Source organism: Chenopodium album, chromosome 9, assembly GCF_948465745.1.
Source record: "Chenopodium album chromosome 9, dcCheAlbu1.1, whole genome shotgun sequence".
NCBI classification, from domain to species: Eukaryota; Viridiplantae; Streptophyta; class Magnoliopsida; order Caryophyllales; family Amaranthaceae; genus Chenopodium; species Chenopodium album.
This window is the reverse complement of record NC_137842.1, coordinates 63,947,337-63,969,428: the sequence shown is the minus strand read 5'-3', so window position 1 is coordinate 63,969,428 and position 22,092 is coordinate 63,947,337. Positions and strand designations below refer to the sequence as shown.

The window sequence follows — 22,092 nt, the reverse complement described above, 5'->3', positions numbered from 1 at the left end:
ACACATTCCCAAAATCACAAATAATAAGTCAAAAAAAACTGAAAACTTAGATTATTGAGTCAATGGTCCATTAATAAGTAGAAGAGTGAAGAACTAAAACTTTCATATCGATCATAGCAATTGTCTCTCTTATAGGAAACAGCCTTAAACCCTTAAACTGAATTCTCCAACATTCATAATATATACTCTACTTTCATCATCTTCTGCTCCTCTAATCCCTAACTAACCAAAAAAAAAAAAAAAAAACTTTATTTTCTCTTTCCTCTTTTTAACGTCTTTTTCTTCACTTCAATTCCTTAGACTCACTCAAATACAATGGCTCCATCAACAATAACCCTACTACATAGGATAAAATTAATTGTTACTGCTACAATTATTATTTCTCTGATTATTTTACCTTCCAAATCAGGTAAGTGTATGTTAGTTCATATATTAATGTTCAAAAATAGAGTATATTTATTTTCATATCTATATTATTGATTTATGTTTGTTATTTTTGTTTAATGGTGTAGATGAGAAAGAGATGAATTTGTCTAGCAAAGAGTTGATGAGCAAAAAACCGGTGTTGGGTTCTAGACCTCCTAGTTGTGTTAACAAGTGCTTGAATTGCAATCCTTGTGTCGCCACACTTGTGGTTCCTCCTCGCCATCGGATGAAAGATTTAATCTCGTTTACATCATATGATGATCATTATGGGGATAATAATCATGATAGTTATTATCTTCTAGCATGGAAATGCAAATGTGGAGATAAGTTATTTCAACCATAAATACATTAGCTAGCAATATAATGTAAGAGTTTTTTTTTTCATTATTTATGCAATGCAAGTAAGGTTGGTTATGACTCATGAGTGAGTTAATCCATGCATGTTTTTTTTTTTCTTTTTTCTTTTTTCTTTTTAGTTGTATTGACTACAATACATAGATCTAGTAATTGTTCGTTCTTATTCTGATATGTTGTACATTATTATATATCAAAAATATATCTTATAAGTTTAAATAACAATTATTACAGCCTAATTATGTTCTAACAATGTTTAATGTGTGTATATATGTTCTAATGTTCATCTTATAAGTATTAGTCAATTTCTTAACTATGAGTATGTATATTATTTTATGTTCATCTTATAAGTATAAATCCATTTCTTAACTATGAGTATGTATATTATTTTATGCTCATCTTTATATCACATTGATTGAATGAATTAAATATCATCAATTTTTAATTATGATCCAATTCATATTGTTATTAAACCTTGAAATTAAATTAAACACCACTATAGTTATTTTTTTAATAGCTATATAATTAAATAAATTACTAAGATATGATATCTCCAATTATATTAATACATTTCTTTTCTTCTTGTTATTTTAAAGCATATGCAAATTTATTATTGAATACGTTATGTGCATACTAAGGGCCTGTTCCGATTGACTGAACTCAGCTGAACTGAATTGAACTGAACTGAACTGAACTGAACTGAACTTATTAATTAGTGATTTTTAACTACGGATTAGTGATCTTTGATTATTTATTGATTATTTATTGATTATTTATTACTATACATATGTGTATATACAAATGTACATATTAAAATATTTACGAAAAATATACTAAATAATTATAATTATAAAATGTATGGAAAATATATTATAAAATGTATGGAAAATATATTAAAAACTTGAAACCTCTAAACATTTTAAACACATATACTATTTATTATTATTATTATTATTATTATTATTATTATTATTATTATTATTATTATTATTATTATTATTATTATTTATTGATGATTATTATTATTATTTATTGATTATTATTATTAGTATTATTATTTCAATTATTATTGTTATTATTATTATTATTATTATTATTATTATTATTATTGTTGTTGTTGTTGTTGTTAATAATAATAATAATAATAATAATAATATTATTATTATTATTATTATTGTTGTTGTTGTTGTTGTTAATAATAATAATAATAATAATAATAATAATATTATTATTATTATTATTATTATTATTGTTGTTGTTGTTTTTGTTGTTGTTGTCGTTGTAATAAGAGCTTAAAAGAATGATATTTGGCTTTATATCATTAGCAATATCATTAGACATAAATTAAGAGCTGAGCTGAACTGAACTGAACTGAATTTCAACGGAACAGAACAGGCCCTAAATCAATTAAAAGTGCATGATACTGATATATATATATATATATATATATATATATATATATATATATATATATATATATATATATATATATATATATATATATATATATATATATGCATGCATGAATCAAATAGAAGTAAAAGCAAAATATATATTATAATTTTATATTATACAAAGGGTCGTGGTGTACGTACTTTTTATCCATAATTTCTAGACCAATTAATATGAACGTAAAACTGTAAAGCAACAACATATTATTGGTCAGTGGTTTGTCAATCGATCTACAGGAACTTAACAAGATCACAACAACATCTATGATCCATTGAAGAGTCCCATCTATCTTAGTATTATATACCAAGTATATGGGCATGTGAAATGACTTGTGATCATATTTGGCCCTTTTAATTTCTTCTTCATGTTTTGTAGTGTATATATATTCCATTTTATGTTACCCAACCTTATAAAATAGAGTAACATAAGTACTACGTACATAGTTCCCACATATCACTCTCCTTTTGCTAATTTTTTGTTTCCTTTAATAGATTTTTACAAAAAATGTTGAATTGCTAAAGTGTATATTCTAAAAATCAAGATTTTATACAATGAAAACAAATGGAGTAGAATTAGAGTACTCTTTTTGTCCTATATCCCTTGGTGTTTGTCCCACATTATTCTTTATAAGGTTATCCTTAAAAGATTGGCACATTTCTATATTTTATACGAAGTATATATAACATGTTGATCACAGCTTTAATGTCAAAAACTAATTAACAAAGTAAAAAATGATAATGGAACAAACCGACAAACAATTGGGGACAAAAAAAGTATAGATAAAGCATAAACTTTGTATCCAGTTTTTAATACCAGTATGGCAGTATGGATTAACAAGTAGCAACGAACTGCCTCACAATGAGACAAGGAGATTAGTGGTGAATTTAAACAAATGTTAGTTGCTATATAATTGTCAATAGAAAGTTACTCAAAAATCCTAAAAAGCTATGTGAACCAACATTAAAACATAACAATAGGTGATCTAAATAGAATTATGCAAAATAGGTAAAGACATGCTCCTTTGAGAACCTTTCATATACACCTGGGTGTACATAGAGCAAAGTAGGTGTATTCAAATGTGTTTTCTTTTCGCTCATTTGACATAAAATAATTACTATACTCCTTTTAGGGCATATATGTGATCCCCTAAAAACAAAAGGGGAGGACTTATTAATTCTTTCTGTAACATATGATTAAATGTCGATTAAAGTCTTGAAATATGATACTCCGTAAATCTTGTACACAACAATTGCCCTACTCTTTCCAAATAACATAAAGAAAAGTGATATATTGAGTTAATGACCCTTGGATTTTATTGATATTTTTTTTTACCTCATATGCACCTTTCAAGATTTCTACATTATTGATATTTGACTGAATCTGACATGGTAAATGGAAGATGGTCAGTACCTTGGCAACAAGAGAAGATCCACACTGTTTATTTTATTTTATTTTATTTTTTTTTATTACAGAGTATGCATTATTGCATCAATGTATACATATCAATTAATTAACATTCAATTATGTAAACTCCGTACCAATTGGATGTTGGTGTAGTGCTGATTGGGACTACACTTGGTAGGGAAGACTCGTGTTCGATCCTCCACAACAACAATCGGGAGGGGACTGAAACCTAACCACCCAAAACTGATCCCCGAATCCAGATTAACCCTAAGGGTGAACCAGGTGAAACATCAAAAAAAATTATGTAAACTCCGTACCATTCAAGTTACATACGAAGTATGAGTTAGGGTCTGTTCTCACACGTTGAAATTCAGTTCAGTTCAGTTCAGCTCCTAATTTCCTTCTCTTATAAAATATTCAATTCAGTTCAGCTCAGTTCAGTCAATGAGAACAGACCCTTAATGTATCATAACGATCACACTAGATGTGTTTTATTGTTGACATATTTAAATAATTTAGTTACTGGTATCTTTGATAATTTTTTGATAATTTAGGATATTAACATGACATTATAATTCTACGTTATCTTATCCATTTATCCAAATTCCAAACATTTGATAAGTTAATTATTTCTAAGGAACTAACGAAAATTGGATCCGTACATGATAACATGAGTAGAAAAACTGTGAGGTTATAGTAAAAAAGTGAGTTCTGAAAACGGAATCTGGCATGTTGCTAAATCAGTGACTGTTGATCAAGTAAGCACACAGTACGTCAGGTTTCGCTAACAACAGAATAAGACTTCCCCTTTTCTCGGGACCACCTCTTGCTTGTAATACACTTTACTTAATTCATAATACAGGTAGACAAAATAATTCTTGATAATAAAAGAAAGTCTTAAAAATCATCCATAATCCATATTATTGTGTACTCCGTACTAGCTAAGGGACACATAACATTAGGTGTATTTTCGGGTTTAAGTTACTTACATGCTCTTTTATACTTTTTATAGTCAATTTCAGTTCAGGTTATTTCAGATGAATAAAGCCTCCTTAGGTATTTAATAAGCAATAGACCGTGTTTAATCAATTGAAAAATACAAGTCCCTTTGTACGCGAGTCAACATATTTTCTTGCAAATTTTAGATTGGATTCGAAATCAATGGTGTTTGTCTATTTGAGCACAAATTAATGTAGTAAAACAAAAATGTAACATATATAACCCAAAATAACACTTAAGAATACATAATGAACATTGAATTAGATTTTAACATCCACCTTAAGACAATTTAACATCACTAAACATTATTTCATCATTCACAATCAAACATCACTCATTCAAACAAAAACAAACTAAAAATTCCAACTTAGTTAACTTCAATCTCCTTAACATCTTTTCCATGAGACTCAGTTTTAGGTATAGTAATAGTGAGCACACCATCCTTTAACTCAGCCTTGATATCATCTTGTTTAGCATCATCAGGCAAAACTAGGCTAGTGTTGTAGTACCCATAACTCATGAAATACTCATCATCAGACTCATCTTCCTCCTCCACCTTTCGCTCTCCACGAATCTTTAGCACGCCATCATCGACGGTCACCTTAAGATCATCCTTACTTAAACCCGGCACGTCGTAACGTAGCTTGTAGCTTTCATCCGTCTCTTTGAACTTGCCCATGAGTTGTGTGGGTGGTGTCATCATCATTTGTGTTGGTATCACATTTTCAAATAGCCTGTTCATGTTTTCTGCTGCTTCTAATAGTGCATTTCCTAGGCTAGGGTTTGTGAAATTTTCTGCAAAATGATTAGAGAAATAGTTAAGTTTGTGTTTCAATCAGCATTAATTGAAGATAATTCAGTCTACCAAGTACATACACAACAAGTTTAGTCACCCAAATATATTTTATTGTACACCTAAATGAAGATATATACTTTCTCTATTTATTGTTATAGTTACAACAGTTTGACTTTTACAATATTCATGTGTTTTACTTAAACAAAAATATAATCACGTGGCATCTTGTTAGATTCATCTCTATTTATACTATTTTAATATCAAATATTTATAATTTTTATACATTAGTAATTAAAAATATTAACATTGTAGTAATTGCTTTGGGAGCCATATATATGTGTAAATATGTTACCCTGTACATGTAGCGTGACATATGTCACTATAAAGCACGTAATTATATACACTCAAGTATGCAATAGAAACAACACGTGTAATTAACGACGCTATATAAAACAATTAATTTAGGACAGAGGGAGTACCTAAAGGGTGAGTGTCACGAGCACGATCCCTCCTCCTCCAAAGACTAGCCGGCTTTCGAAACGGTCTAGGCAACAAGGACCTCCACCGGCTACTAAGGTTTCGGCTGCGACCGCCTTCATCACTTTGAACAGCCACTTCTTTACCATCTGATCCAGCTGATGTTGATAGCCTCTGTAGAAGACCATACTTCCAACCATGGACTTGCACACCACCCAATCTCTCCCCAATTAAATTAGTATTATTATTATTAAGAATATTAGAAGCTGTTTTTTGCTGCAAATTCTTCAAAGCTAGTCTTGCCACTGCCATTTTTTCAAGAGACAAGAGTAAAACGATGTCGTTTAAGTTGTTTTTTTATTTTTATTTTTATTTTTTGGTTAGATTTAGTGATTGAGACTGTTAAATGAAGGTGAGAATATAAAGGGAAATCAAAGAAGTGTCGGAAAGTTTCTGGATATTATGACACGTCGTTTAGAATCACTTTAACTAGAACTAAATACAACCTTCATGTTGTTTCTCGAACTACTTTTATTTAATTAAATAGTTTTCGTGCTCTAGACTGTTGTAATATATTCCTATCTTCTTACTAATGTTCTCATATATCAATATACTAGGTTAAGTCCCGCGGTCATAATTAAACATTACAACATATTATAAAGAATAATGGTGTTAATTCAACAATAATTTAACCAAAAAATATTTATAACAAAATAATATTCTCTAATTAAAGATATTGATGGTCAAAGTTGTGTCTGGACAAATGTACAAATCCAACAATAACTTATAAAAAAATAGAGGAGTATAGTATAATAAAATGATTTTGTGCAGTTGTTTTTTTAAACGTTATGTAAAATTTTAAGATTTATACGAAGTATGCTACCAAAATAATTTTTTCTATTTTAATTTTAATTTAAATAAATTTTAAGTTGGAGGAAAAAAAATTGATAATATTATACTCGTAATAATCTTGGATAATGATATGTTTCAGTACCTTAATTTTAATCTATGTTAGTATATTTGTAACTAAAACATTCCTAATATATGTTAAAAAAATAATTAAAAAAAAATAATTTAGTATGATTGGATTAAATGTGTTGTCAAAATGGAAGTAAGTATTATTGTAGGTTATAAAATGCATGTCATTCAAATTTGCCAAAAGAAAAAAAAAGGTAAGGAAAAAAAGGCGGGAAAATTTTTAATGACATCATGACAAGTGTCACTTTAAATTCGCTTTTAGTATAGGTTGATTGATTGATGTGCTTGTTTATTTCACTTGTTATTACACATATTTAGACCAATCAATTCAGGTCAATAGGTTGAGTTCGAATCACATTTTGAATATTTTGGATCGTTTGGTTCGAGTGGTTTGAATTATTTGGGCCATTCAGAATAGTAAATCATTTAATTACAGTTCAGTTCAGCTCTGCTCCAATTAGTTCAGTTCTTCATTTCTTTCTCTTATAAAATATTCGGTTCAGCTCAGTAAATTAGAACATACCCTAAGTCATATTGTTTCCGTCCAAGATTTTCACATTATGATGCATTTCTTTGATTTCATATCCTACATGGCACGATTTTTGGGTTGTAAGAGAGTTGCATTGCCATATGACATGATCGTTTGAGAGATCTTGTCTAATTTTTTACACCATAGTCATGTTCCATATATCTCGGTTTTGGTCTTTTTTTCAAGACAAAAAACTCATCTACGCGACTATGCCACTATAATCTCAAATCAAATTGTATTTATAGGTAACCTTCCATGTTTGAAATGTTCCAAGCTTTCAACTTTCATTTCATAATTCAAACTGGTTATTATGAAAGAGATGGGAGTAATTCACTATCATAATGATTTTGATCTCTCACAAAACCAGAAGCTTCCGTTCAAAGAACAATTGAACAGATTCAGGCAAAAGATGATTCATATGAATAAACAGCAGCAAGTTCCATTAGTTAAAAAACCCAGTTACAGCACATGAGGAAACCTAAATAAGCATTATGAAAAAGTCGCGACAATGGTACAAATGAAGTTTATCCCCCAAATGCATTTCTATCTTTTCATCTCAGGCAATTAGATCACAATAAGTGGGTTTGTCACTTGATGCTACTACCTACCCAGATCTCGGCTTCACCAAACGTCAGTCATACATCCCTTCCTGCTCCCAGATATCTACAAGAAAATCTACCATTTCCTGGAAAAGTGTTGACAGAACTGAAGTTAGCCAAAAGGATTTGTCATCATTACACAGTTTCATATAATCCATGAAGAATATGGCTTACTGCGAGAGGTACTGGCTGACCAAACGGCTTGTTACTTCCAAGTAAGCTCTCATAAGTTGCGTTCCAACTGCAAGAAGGCCAGAACGAATCAAGTACGTTGAAATCATGGTTGCTGACAAGATCAAAGAAATGGGGAAAAAAGGGGGGAAATCAAAAACAATTCAAAGGATGTATTCCGCAACAGAAAAGCAAATAAGCAATGATAACAGATCGAGGAGCATTATTGGTACGGACTTAGATCCTAAGGACAGCACCATGCAGCAACAATGAAAGGAGATGGCTGCTCTTCACATATGGACCAAGAGGCAGCAAACCACCCCCATTCCCCCCCAATAAAACCCCCCAAACAAACTGGGAAGGCTATTAACAAAAGCAATCATTCTTCAAGTTAACGAATCATATTCACAACCATATGAACAAAATCAATTTAAAGTAGAGAACAGCCAACAGAGATTTTCCCTAAATGATCCCGACCACTTTCCTTCAACAAACATCGCCAATTAGTCAAAACTCATAAGAAACAGGTTTCACACCTTCAAATTATTTATATATTCTTTTAACAAAATAACCAGCTTCTACACTTTGACAGACCGTTTATCCCTCAATGGTTCAACACTTCAACCATAATCTCCACCAACGAACACATCTTTTGTTTTGCCCAGCTTCCAACACATCGAGTAAAGATAAACTTGAATGACATAAAGGGGACATGAAGACATGGAAATACAAGGAGCACACCAAGTAAAAAACATTCACAACAGATGGTATCAGAGTGGAACGATTCTCTGTAACCCAAGTACTGCCGAAAGTCAGGCAGCAGTGAGCCAGGAGTTCAATAGAGCTCCCGTAACAGTTCTAGCTTCACTAAACGAACACAGTGTATCATTAACATTTTTAATACAGCAAGTCAAACATCATGAAAAATGAAATCCCAGAGTCATAGTCACACTCCACCCTAGATCTTACAAGAGACTTCAAAAGGCTTTAATTTTGACAAGATAGGTTCCACACACTGAGTAACCAACCCAATTAGAAAACCTGCTGATCCCTTCGCTTACTAGCTTACGCCACACCTCTCTTTGCAGACCTCCTTTCTCCTAATAACTACTGAAAAATTCATACACAACATGTTTGACAGGATCCACAACTTTCAAGCAATAAACCACATTTTCAATCACCCAATAAAATCCCTCATTTTATCATAACTGGTCCAAAAGATTTCTTTCAATATTTCCAGCACAAGCTGTTGACCTTCTGCTTCGATATTAAACTTTTCAAAAGCTTTAATTATGTAGTGAAATTACCCTTTAAAATTCAACAAATGCAGAATAGGTACACCCTCATTAACTTAAAACGGGAAACATACTCAATTACTCAGATACATTAAAGAAAACCAGAACAAATTACCATGCAATTTGCAAAATGAAGAGCTAGTAATTTGAACAAATTCAAAATAATATAGTGAGCTAACCTTATTTTTGGATCACGAACTTGCTGCCCTTTATTACTTTGATTTTTATTATCTACCCAGCGTTGCCTGGTCTGGTTCCAGAGATGGAGACCTGCCAACAACATATTAGAAAATATGAGAATGAATATAAAAGAAATTAAGACAGAATGCAATTATGTAGAAAAGATAAAAGCCAATCTGACAAGCTTCAATCACTCTCCATAGCAATGCACGAATTAGTTCAATCAGAAACAGTCATATAAGTCTCATCCATGTGGAAACAAATCCAATGGAATAGAAGCCAAACATATACTTCCTCCACTCCTTTGATATTACAACGTCTGTACTTTAGACACCATTCAAAACTATTCTAAAAACTCATATTGTGATTTATCAGTAAGAAAAACATAATCAAGTGAGTTCTTTTTAGATTTGGGCCAATATAAACTTAACATAATTTTTACCGTTATATATTAAAGATAATTTTAGGGTTTAAATTGCAAAGCGTAAACCCCCCTCATGTTTTAGTATTAAGGGAACAAAGGAAGTTAATCTAGATCAGACCAATTGATAGCCTAGATATAATATTCATAAAACTCAGTTTAAAAATTAAATGTTTACTGCAGTTTGAACTTGCCATGGTTTACAAATTCAGAAGGCGGATTGGAGCTGCTGACACCAGCAGGTGTATCAGGGGCTTGAAATGACGCGTTGATTGAAGACAAGCTTCCTTGTGACTGCATTGCACTGTTGTCCATATCACCCACACTTGTGGTCCAATAATCCCTGGAAATACTGGGTGCCCTTCTCTCTTGACCTTGGTTTATAAGGCCCTTTGGACGCTCATCCAAAGATGCTATTGACTCAGGCTTAATAAAACATGCAAGGCAACCACTGCTCTGTTACAAAACATATATGCTTTTAGAAATCAATCACATTTGGCTAACATAATGGCACAGAAAACATTAAAGCCAAAAGCCAATTGTCATCAAGAGTATCAATGTAACATACATAAGCCTTCAAAAAATTATAAGAGGAGCTTTCAGATGGATAATATATATATGTATATATATATATATCAAGCCAGTATTCAAAAAGGTTAACGGGATTGAAATCTGGCTTGATGCTATCAGCAATTAGAACATTCCAGCTATTAGACTAACCTAAGAACTCTAAAAAGAGAAACCCACCAACAAAAAAATTTCTAAAATTCAACTTTCTTGCCGACATGTTTGTAACCCCTCAGTTGTTTTCCATTGGCTTATCAAATCAGCATGTCAGCAGCAAAGTGCTTGTCAGCATCTTAGCTGGGATCATCCCCTGCAACAAAGAATGAATAGAGCACCTGTATAGCATACATTAGAATCTCATCCCAATATGTCAAACCCATATACTTTCTCGTCAGGAATTCACTTGCTACCTACAAAGTAGGTCAAGTTGAATAAGACTGATATGCGCAAACGTAGTTATGCTAGTTGCCAAAGTTTACTAGAAAACCTGTAGTAACCCTGCCACCCAATTGAACTATAGATTTCATCTCTAACAACATGATATACAGGCCTATAAAGATGAGCTACAAAGGGCTCTACCTTCCACCATTCTCTTACACTTCTTCACCCCCTTTTCTTCTCTCCTTGTTTTAGCTCTCAAAATTTTGCTTTAGAATCAGCCTGCAGCGAGTCTCTTTTAGATGTATTAATCTATATCAAACAATTGAGAAAATTTATCATCTATGTAAATTTGAGTTATATGAGCAAGAAGTTAGTACATTAAACAATGGTATAATAGATAAATAATATAGTGCGTTTAAAACAATGGAGCACAAAGTCTTCTGATCATTGTGTCCATCACTCTTTACATGGTTAAGAAGCATCCTCGGCTCCACGAAAAAATATCCACAAGTTATCATTAAAAGGTGATCAAGAACACTACTCTAACCCATTACCCCCAACCTATATAATGATTCTCACAGTTTCTATTATGTCTCTCTAAGCACAAATCTCAGCAAAGGGCCAAAAAGGCTGAGGGATATGACTAATATCTGATGAACACTTCTTCCAAGATTTCTCTCACATAGTGTTTGGATAGAATTTTTGGTAGGAAAGGGAGGGGATGGAAGATGAAGGAAGGGAAGGTGAAGGAAACAAAATCCATCATTTGGATAATTCAGAAAATAAAATTAGAGAGAGTGAGGGAATTTGCTTGTTCTTGTGAACTTTTCCCATTCAATTTTTCAAAATCAATAATTCACATATCAAAATTTCAAAATATAAAATTCTGGAAAAATTTCTGAAAAATTGATTTTTGAAAATCAAAACAAAATTTTCTGAATGTTGATTTTAGAAAAATAACATATTTTCTAAAAATTAATTTTCGTATATTAAAAATCCTTTTATATTCCAGAAAATCGATTTATGAAGAACCATAACTCAATTTTCTGAAACTTAATTCATGAAAATAAACCAAATTTCATGGAAAATCAATTTTTGTAAACCAAAACCAAAAATTTTGTATAAATTTTGTATCACAACATTTGAAATTTTTATACGTTGAAATCAATATCAGAAAACAAAATTTCTTAAGATCGATTTTTTATTAAGAGAAGAAAAGTTTGGATATGGCGCAATTGATACGGTGGACATGGCAGCGGAAGATGAGATGGCCTGTGGACTGTGGTGGAGGCTACAAAGAGTAGTGCTGGAGAGATAGGTACAGTTTTCCTTCCAAATCTTCTCTAATTTGGAAAGATTTGTTTCTAATTGTGGAAGGAAACCATTTTTCTTCCTCCTAATTCCCTCACCTCCCATTTTTGCTCTCCAAATGGAGGAAGACTCATCCCTTCCTTTCCCTCCCCTATCCTTCCCTCCATTATTGTATCTCAAAATTACTCGATAGCATGAGGAATTTAGTTCAAGAGGGAATTCAATTTATTATTTCCTCACAACGATGTCCTTAAGCATCAAGTTACCAAGAGCAAATCTTCCAATATAAACCAAAATATTCAACATCCTGCACATCAATATCAAACGCTTTGATTTTGCTATTATAAAAATAAATGAATTTTATACATAGAACTTCTACACATGGAAGCATACTTGGGTTTAACCATCTCTTTACCTGATTCCATGTGTCTCAATCCTCTCAAACTCTATCACAGGGCTGACTCTCCAACAAAAGAATGTTCCCCATCATTAACATGCACATCATCAAAGAGATGAGATTTCAGTATTTCACCCAATTAACAAAACAGCAATTCCCTGGGTCCTTTGTACCTCATTCAATATCCACCTCCTCCATCCAGAATCTTCTTAATCAGTTAATCCAACTACATCCCTTTTAGGTCAACCACTGAGTGTGACTGACATAGTTGCAGAATAATGCCGTAACATTCCCAATTCTATTCGCTAAGCTACAATCGGGAAACTTTTAATCCTTATTGAACTTTGCACTTCAAACCAAGATGAGATTATTCCAGTAATGTGCAAGAGGCCTAATTACAGTTTAAAATCCAGAATCAGGCAATGAATCATTGTGTTTCCTTTATTCTCATAGCTTTACAGTTTATACTAGGATAAGTCCAGCATAAGCAGCCAGCTCCATAAAGCATAGACCACATAGTCCACCAAAATGCTACAGTTTGTTTGGCTGATAAACACAATCAATAAGGAAGTAAAATGAACCAAAAGAATGAGAAAAGCAAATAAAAGGAACTAAGGAAGAAGAGAGGTCACTAGGTAGCATTTCTATCAAGTGTCTCAATGGTTGGAACCAAAAGGAATCCTTTGTCTGCTTAGCTAATAATAGTAACTGACGTGATGGGATATAAAGAGGACAAATGCTACCGATATTCTTTCGATCCAATCTACGAGTGCTTCTTACGGATATCTACATATCTTCACTTCCCTCTTTTACCTTTTCCTAACAATTAATGTAACCAAAGTCTTCCTTTACTTCTGTTTCCATCCAAATTTTCCCAATCAAACAAAGATCTAAACTCAAACATCAAGGAAGCTGAAGATCAAGAAAAATCATTTATTCACAAATAACAATCCTCCTTCCCACATCCAAGAGCCTTGACAGTTGATATCTAACCTACATCCATGAGCATACGTAAAGTAACCTAAATTGTTATTTCCTCAGTCAAGACAATTACTTGATAATTATGTCAGCATTTCAACTCCGTAAATACTAAAAGTCAAAAAGTGGGAACAGTACCACCAATCGCAAACAATTAATCATCATATGAGCTAAGTAAAGTAACCTAAATTGTTATTTCCTCGGTCAAGATAGGTACTTGATTAAAATGTCACAATTTTAAATCCCTCGAATAACTAAAAGTAGATAATTTGGAGATAACCATTTCCACCAATTGCAAACAATCCATCAACATATGATAATCTTACACACTTTTAGCTTTCCAACAGTATTACCCCATCAAAGTCCTAATATAGTTCCAAAACTTCCTTTCTCACTACATAAATTGAGCCAATTTTTAATTTTTACTATCAAACAGTATTGTTACCTTATCAGAATACAGGATAAGAACCCTAAAGGTGACTTTTTTACACTCATAAATCACATCTATAATGTGGAACCCAAATATAATACAAACCAAAAATCCCTTAACTTTTCATTCAATGAAATCATGTAAGTGCAGAACAAAAAGCTCTTCTTCTACATGAAAGTTGCACATTATATATTCATCAGTCCATTAAACTAGCATCAATAAAACCAAGTAATTGCAGAACAAAAAGAGGTATATTTGCATTAAAAATTATCAATCAATTATGCACTGCATTGGCAAATATATACAAAATTTAATCAGAAATTACTATCAAAACCCATTAAACAGATTTATAGAAGAAGAACTTACCCCATTCAAACGAGAATAAATTCACAAAACCAAAGATTTTGCTAGATAATTCCAGATATTTCTGACAACATTGGTTGATTCCAGGAAGGCCCAGATCACAAAGCCCTGAAAAATCCCAAAAACCCCATCTCAGAAAACCAATTTAAAATAAAATAAAAAAAAACTAAAAAAATTAGCAGAAAAAAGAGATCAAGGATATAGAAATTGACCTGAGGTAAAGGAGGACTATGAAATCAGTGGAAAAGCGCTTCCTGGAATCAAGTATTGGTTTGTCTTAAAGAAGATGAATGGGGTGGTTCAATGAAGAAGCTTGATTTGCCCTTTTCTTAGCTCCCCTGCTCCTGTTCTTCTGTAGCAGATGGTATGAAGAGAGAGAGAAAGAGAGAGAAACCCAGAAAAAAGGGAGAAAGAGGACGAAGAGAAGGTGTGATCACGGGCCCGCCTTTGACGAATGGATGGGGCCTCATGTTAGGTGCCCGACACTTTTCTTGATCGCGTAATTTCACGATCAAGGGTAGTGTCGGTAATTTTAGATAGCGTCTTATGGGCTAATAAGTTCAGATAAGATATTATCACTTTTTTTTACAAAATTGTGCAATATATTTTTGCATCTTGCATTTTAAAAAGAGTAGATATGGTAAACGGATAAGATAAACGACAAATATATTATCTTACAAACGGGTTTGTTTGGCAATTGGATGCTTGCTGTTTTCCTAATTGATCCAACCAATGGTTTGTATTGTATTGACTTATTATGTCTGTTGTTTGACTGTTGGCTCTTAATAGATACGTTTGGTAAATTTGGTTGTTAGTTTTTGGCTGTTTTTATATAAAATGATCTTTTAAGGACATTGGGAAGAGGAAGTTGAGGGGGTGTAAATTAGGATAGAAATGTAATTACTCGTAGTATTTAGTAACAATAAAAGCAAATGCAAAAAAGCCACTCTTATGCTTTTGACGAAAATCGAGTTTTTAGCTAAAGAAAAAGTCACACCAAACACATAAAAATAGTTGTTTGATAAAAATAAATAAAAAGCCAAAAGTCATGAGACTAAAACAATAAAACCAAACAAGTCTAGTATATGATAAGAGCTAATAAATTCATACAAAGTATAAGATAATCTTATTATTTATAAGATGAGATAAATAATCTTCGAGTGAGAAGACTGTACCTTAGTCACCTTTAAAGATAAAACGTTCTTTGTAACGACTTTACAAAATTCACAATATGTTGTCATCCCTTTCTTACATTAGAGAATATAAATGGCTAAGGAAATCATTCTTACTATATATATATTAGTTAGTACAACAATGTTAAGTCTTAACAAAAGATGAATGTAATTCATTTCATTTCAAATAATGATAGTACGTTTAGAAAGTAATGTTTACTTTAATTGATACATTGAGTATATAAATCGAATACTCATTTCTTTGGAGCAATATGTACCATCATAAGATCAAGACTACATTATTGCATTAAGAGGGATATTAGAATTTTCACCGAATGAATGAACCATATACATAGTACTCCCTCCGTTTTAGTTTGTTAGTTTCATATATTATTTTGAGCGTTTTAAAAATATATATCCATATTGAATGTATTCCACTTTTAACTTAGATTTTATTTCCTATTTTATACTCCCTCCGTCCCCGAAAGAACGACCCTTTTGGGTTGATTTCGCGGGTATTAATAAAGTTAAATAAAAAGAAGTAAAAGTATACTAGAAAGATAAATTTATATGGGGTTTACAAAAAAGTAAAGAGAGATAGTAATAAAAGTTTATGGAAAAACAAAAATTTATATGGGAAAGCTAATTTTGCACAAATATTGTTGCAAATTGGTGGGTATTTTAATGCTAATGGGTCATTCTTTTTGGGACTAAATTTAGGCCAAATGGGTCATTCTTTCGGGGACGGATGGAGTACATATTAAATTCTGATTGGTTCATTTATTGATTGTGAATTGATGACATGACTCTAAACACAGAAATTATTCCCTTAAATTCTGCAATTATAATTGACGGTTTCCTGAAAAAATAAAAAAAAAATTTAATAAGACAAAACTATTTATGATTTTTTTTTTTTTTTTTTACTTTAATGTTAGATTCTAAATATTCTTTTTTTCTTATTTTGTGTGATTGATTCAATATGGGACTATCATATTGAAACGAAAGGAGTATCATAAAAGATTGTACTATGTATATCTAATTAATTTACAGCATATACGTAACCCTAATAGACAATTATAAGCATTAAAGAAATTCTTAAATGTTAATATTCTTAATAATACATAAATGATTAACAAAACTAGTTTGTGGCTCGGGCAATGCCCCAAATTTTATTTTTTTTAAAAAAAAGAAGGAAAAATTACCTTAATTTTAGCTTAAAATAAAATTCTAAAAAAAGGAAAAAGAAAAAAAAAATTATTTAGAGAGCCACAAGGGCAGGAGTGAGAATCGATCCCAAGATATCTTGAAATTGAAAGGGAATCTCTAACCACTTAACCTATCTCTCACTCTCAGAAAAAGAAAATATATGAAAATAGAAACAAAGATGTATCCTTGTAAATGGTCCACTGTCTAATTGCTAAGTTGGTATTGAATCTAGAATATTGGCATCCAAGTTGGAATCAACAACCAAGAGTAATTTCTTACAAATAAAATTGTAATTTATTGTCTAATTACTTAGAGGTTACATATATTATTTTAAGGAAAAATTAAGTAAGAAGGTTACACATATGAAGAGTTTTTAAGTGAATACACATAAGTTGACATGTAATTAGAGTGACGTATAGCGATGATGGGGCGCGAAATCATATTAAGGGAATTGTGACACATGGCATTAATAATATGTTGTCCCATTGTGCTTTAATAATACTATAAATTATACATTATAGATTACATATTGAGAGGTAGTATTATTACTGATGGTACTAATCTATGACGAAGATATGTAATGCCATTTTCCACTTTCTAATACAAAGAAAACTAGCAATGAACACTATATATTATCCCCTATAAACAAGTTCAATGCTACAATGACCAACTACCTTATTATTATTATTATTATTATTATTATTATTATTATTATTATCTTTTCTTTTCTTTCTTTTCTTTTTTTTTTTTTTTTTTTTTTTTATCACAGTGTTGCTTCTAGCAAGTTTGTATAAACCCCACGAAACTACGATTGTACATTTGTATGTGTACATATTTGCATGACCTAGCTAGAAGCATTTTGTGTGTGTGCGCGCGAGCACGCTCGCATAACTAAGGCTTTGTTGTTGCTATTGGGACTAAACTTTTGTTGTTGTGCGCGTTTATAACTAAAGTCGCAAAGGGCAATGCTGTAGAAGAAATTTGATCACATATCTTGTCTATCTATTACCCCTTAAGATTTTAGCCGGCTAAGCTAGTTGGCTTTCAGCTTCTAAGATCGATTTGTGAATGATTTTTGTACTTTTGCTGCATGATGCTCATGCAACCAAATCTCCTATGAAGTTTCCTAATATAGCTAGCTCCTAGCTTAGGCTATTGCGAATTTTTCAAGTTGAGACTATGACTTTATGAGTAGTTCTACTATTTGGTTTCGCGCTTCATGCATGATCATAATTATGAGTTATTATAATGCTCAATTATGTGTGTATTATTTGGAGTTTAGCAGTTCACTATTAGAACTTCAAAGGCTTCATATAAGCAACAGTTGGTGATCTAACTTCTTTGTTTATCTTTAATTTTCTTTGTTTCTCTTGTATTAGTTGTATATACTACTTGTAGCATGTAAATTATTTTATAATCTACCCCTTGCTTTTTTTTTTTTTTTTGCAACACTTAATTCACGCTTGTCAATGCATTTATTTCAATCACTAATTTCTCTAGTTAACGATATGAAAAATTTATAATTTTTTTATCATGAAAGTATAAATCAATATGAATTCTAACAAGATTCAATCAACACGACTATATTTTTTTTTCCTTAAAGATAAATAAATTATCAAACTAACCATAGTGATATGTTTTTTTTTTTAAATCTAAATAAATCAAAGTGTTGCAAATAAAAATTTTAAAAAGAAAATTCTTTTTACTATCTCATTCTCGGGATTGAGTATATCACTCTCAAATACGACGTATTGATTATGTTATTGGTTCAATTGATTGAACTATATTCTCTAATTGAATGGTTATTCTCAAAATATGTATAATTTGGGTGCTAGATTTCCATACATCAATTGACTTAAAAGCCCAAAAAAATCTTTTAATGAGGACGAGAGTGAGGACAATTGTCATCATTATTCCTAGACAACCACTGATATGAGAGATTGAGAGGGCTCGTTAATACATGAGTGCATATAGGTGCATAGGGCCTATGTGTTTCACAAGCACATATAAGAGCATTTTGAGATTTTTATTATTTTTTTTCTCTCCCTTAATGGTGCAGTGGTACATTTAATGTACCATTATACATGTAGTGGTACTTTTTGCCATTAAATTTTGCACCACCTCTTTTTCTCATGTTCCCATTATTTACAAAAAATGTCATCCTATTTGTTTCATTGGCACATTGGCCATTAGGCCCTATGCTACAACTAATACATTGCTAGGCTCTATTTATTTTTTTAAAAAATAATAATAATTCATTTATAAATAATAATAAAAAAAGGTCATATAACATCTATATAGAGATTTATATTCGACTCTATTTAATTCAACGAAATTTTTCTGATATTATTTTTATTTGAACATAATTTATTTTCACTTTAAACTCATTTTGTTTTATATAAATTTATATTATTTTGCATGAACTTGTATAAAATTATTATATTTTATCTGAACTAATTTTTTTTATATCTAGTAAAAAAAAATTGATTTTTTAAACTTAATTATACTATTCTATGACCTTATTTTTTCTGAAATTATTTTGTCTAAACTTATTATTTCTTACAAAGTTACAATAAGATAAATATGAAACAAACATACCCTTCTTTAAAAAAAAATAATAATAATAAAACCTTCATCTTTGACTTATTACTTTTTTTATTTTCCGTTTCAATTCGACCTTCCACCCGTTAAAAAACAAAAACATTACTTACTTGATTACTTCATATTCGATATGTGAACTTACACCATGTTTGATTAATGGTGTTTATAAACAATAATGATAAAAAGTGTTTATATGTAAACTAGAAAAGAAGTTCCATGTTCATTCTTGATCTGATCACTCAAAATGACCCTTAAGTTGACTATTATTTTTTTTTCAAAATTTTCACTCCCAAATAATACAGTACAATCTCTCAACTTAAGTGGACCACATGCTTTGTAGAAGAGATTGGTGTTCATGGAGATTATAAGTTGTTTTCCATACTAAATTACACTTAAATCCATTTACTTCACTATAGTTTATTATCGACTACCAAATAGCCAACTTACCAATGACATTTAGACCTTTTGTGGTCAAGAGGGAGTGTTTTTGACTTTTTATGCCATAGTTTATAATTTTTTTTTTTTTTTTTTTTTTTTTTTTTTTTTTTTTTTTTTATATATTTTTTTTTGACAGCTAGAACAAAGGGACTAGTCCCCAACATTAGAACTATTAATAGATAAGTTTATAAGTTTAAATCCATATTTTGTTGTAAAAAAAAATTTGACAATGTTAAGCATTAATTTAGCTTGATTATGGAGCATAATTTTGAATCACTACTCGTACAAATATATAAGAGCAACTCCAAGATTAGATATTTATATCTTCTAATTGCCACATCATTTTCTCTAACTATAATTTTCTCGGCTATGTTATGTGATAAAATTTGAGGATGGAATTATTCTAAAAAAATGTAAAATAAACTGTTTAGAAAATCTTGTAAGGACTAAAGCAGTCCAAGGAAACGTCCTAATTTGGTGATTCATAGTATCAAGTGGTATAACTTGATGATTCATAGTATCAAGTGGTATAATCTTGTGATTCATAGTATCAAGTGGTATATTTTTGTGATTCATAGTATCAAGTGGTTCAATGGTCTTCATATAATCAACTAGAAAGACAAATTAGGAAAAATCATAATTTGTTAATTCCTAGAATCAAATGATTCACCTAATAACTTGTTGATAAAATCTTATGAGATAGATAATACACTATAAGTCAAATCTTGTCTAAATCTTGTCTGCATCACGTCCCTTCTTCAAAATCGTACGATTTAATAATTTTTTTTATAGGAAGTTTCTCCAACAAAGTGGTGAGATATTATAAGAAAACTCATACTCAAATTGTTTTCTTCAACTTCGTCAAATCCAAAATTAATGTCTAAACCTTGCATGCAGCAAATTCACACACTTGTTGATCAATTTCTGCAAAAATTCAATTTCTAGAAGAGACCTCTGTTTTTTTCATTTAAACAATAATAAAAACAATAAAAGGAGAGAGAAAAAAAAAAAGGATAAATAAACTAAAAAAACTACTTGTAATATTTATCACTGCAAATTACAGTTCAACTATACAAAATTCCAACTTGAACTGTTTGCTTTTGCTGTGGCTGTATATGTACCTCACAAACTTACTTTTCCCAGAAAAAAAGAAAATTAAAGGTTGTTAATTAAGATTAAATCTAAAAATTAAAACTTGAAATTTAAAATTGATAAAAACATTAAATTCGATGAACTCTATCCCTCAAAATTCCTTGGTATAGAGCAGCTCGATTTGCTGGCATTCGACGAAATTCTGGAATTTTATCACCATTAAAAATCTCAACTTTCTTCTCTTTTTTCTCACTAATCATTTTGGCTAATTCACTCTTATGATCCTTAACATTATCAGCAAATTTCACCCTTTTCTTCTTCTTTTTCTTCTTTTTATCATCTGCAACAAAAAACAGAGCAAAATCAGAATCACATAAAAATTGAAGAAAAAAAAAATAAAAACAGGGGAAAACAGAGCAAATTAAAACTTGAATTACCAGATGATAAACAAGATCGTAAACAAGAAGGAGGAAGATGGGTTTGTGAATTAGAAGATGAATTTTGATGGGTTGTTGGTAAATTTCTAATTCGATTAAGAGAAAGCAAGATTACAGCTCCTGAAACTGCCATGGCAGTTGTCAAGATTACACTTTGTGAGGTAATAACAGAGGAAGTCATGCTTATTGTTTTGAAGAGAGAGAAAGTAGAGAGAGAAAGAGAAGAGTTAGTTGGTGGTTGCAAATTGTAGGAAAGAGAGAGATAGCGAGGGTTGAGCAAGAAGCAAAGATTTTAAGGAAGAAAGTATGAAGATTTATAGTGAGTGGATGTGGATGGGGTGGATTTTGGGAGGATACGAGTAATTTCATTTAATTGTGAATGTGGGTCCTTTTTAGTACTAAATTGGTGGTCTAGGTGTTATTTGAATTTTAATTACGTTCTGAACGCTTACTAGCTTTTTGGCCCGTGTAGTACTCGTGTTGCACACTCCCCTCTGTTTCTAAATGTAGAAACTCGAATCTTTGGATCGGGTCAAATTGCTATAAGTGATTTCTAGTAAATCTTTGGTACCATTGTATCAAGTTTGGTATTTTGGATTAGGTAATCAAATATGAGTCAGTTGTAATGTACTTATTTA

At 30.9% G+C, this 22,092-nt stretch overlaps 4 protein-coding genes across 5 annotated transcripts; 1 reads left to right on the top strand and 3 right to left on the bottom strand.

Annotated features, from left to right (window-relative positions):
• The first annotated feature begins 315 nt into the window (after positions 1 to 315).
• LOC145557923 (EPIDERMAL PATTERNING FACTOR-like protein 8) lies at positions 316 to 769 on the top strand. Its single transcript, XM_081619100.1, has 2 exons — positions 316 to 409; positions 513 to 769. Exons 1-2 carry the CDS (start codon positions 316 to 318, stop codon positions 767 to 769), a joined length of 351 nt encoding a protein of 116 aa, XP_081475226.1.
• Positions 770 to 4,895: 4,126 nt separating this feature from the next.
• LOC145560136 (26.5 kDa heat shock protein, mitochondrial-like) lies at positions 4,896 to 6,226 on the bottom strand. The gene is made up of 2 exons (XM_081621397.1): positions 5,911 to 6,226; positions 4,896 to 5,430 (listed from the first exon to the last, which is right to left on the bottom strand). Exons 1-2 carry the CDS (start codon positions 6,218 to 6,220, stop codon positions 5,003 to 5,005), a joined length of 738 nt encoding a protein of 245 aa, XP_081477523.1. The 5' UTR covers positions 6,221 to 6,226; the 3' UTR covers positions 4,896 to 5,002.
• Positions 6,227 to 7,834: 1,608 nt separating this feature from the next.
• Positions 7,835 to 14,978, bottom strand: LOC145560134 (uncharacterized). Of its 2 annotated transcripts, none has more exons than XM_081621396.1 (6): positions 14,721 to 14,978; positions 14,512 to 14,616; positions 10,276 to 10,532; positions 9,660 to 9,750; positions 8,189 to 8,300; positions 7,835 to 8,100 (listed from the first exon to the last, which is right to left on the bottom strand). In XM_081621396.1, exons 2-6 carry the CDS (start codon positions 14,514 to 14,516, stop codon positions 8,047 to 8,049), a joined length of 519 nt encoding a protein of 172 aa, XP_081477522.1. In that variant the 5' UTR covers positions 14,517 to 14,616; positions 14,721 to 14,978; the 3' UTR covers positions 7,835 to 8,046. The 2 variants fall into 2 exon arrangements, with proteins under 2 accessions (XP_081477522.1, XP_081477521.1); XM_081621395.1 differs by having other exon boundaries at positions 8,189 to 8,255; positions 14,721 to 14,974.
• Positions 14,979 to 20,943: 5,965 nt separating this feature from the next.
• Positions 20,944 to 21,744, bottom strand: LOC145560133 (uncharacterized). The gene is made up of 2 exons (XM_081621394.1): positions 21,455 to 21,744; positions 20,944 to 21,357 (listed from the first exon to the last, which is right to left on the bottom strand). Exons 1-2 carry the CDS (start codon positions 21,633 to 21,635, stop codon positions 21,146 to 21,148), a joined length of 393 nt encoding a protein of 130 aa, XP_081477520.1. The 5' UTR covers positions 21,636 to 21,744; the 3' UTR covers positions 20,944 to 21,145.
• Positions 21,745 to 22,092: the final 348 nt, after the last annotated feature.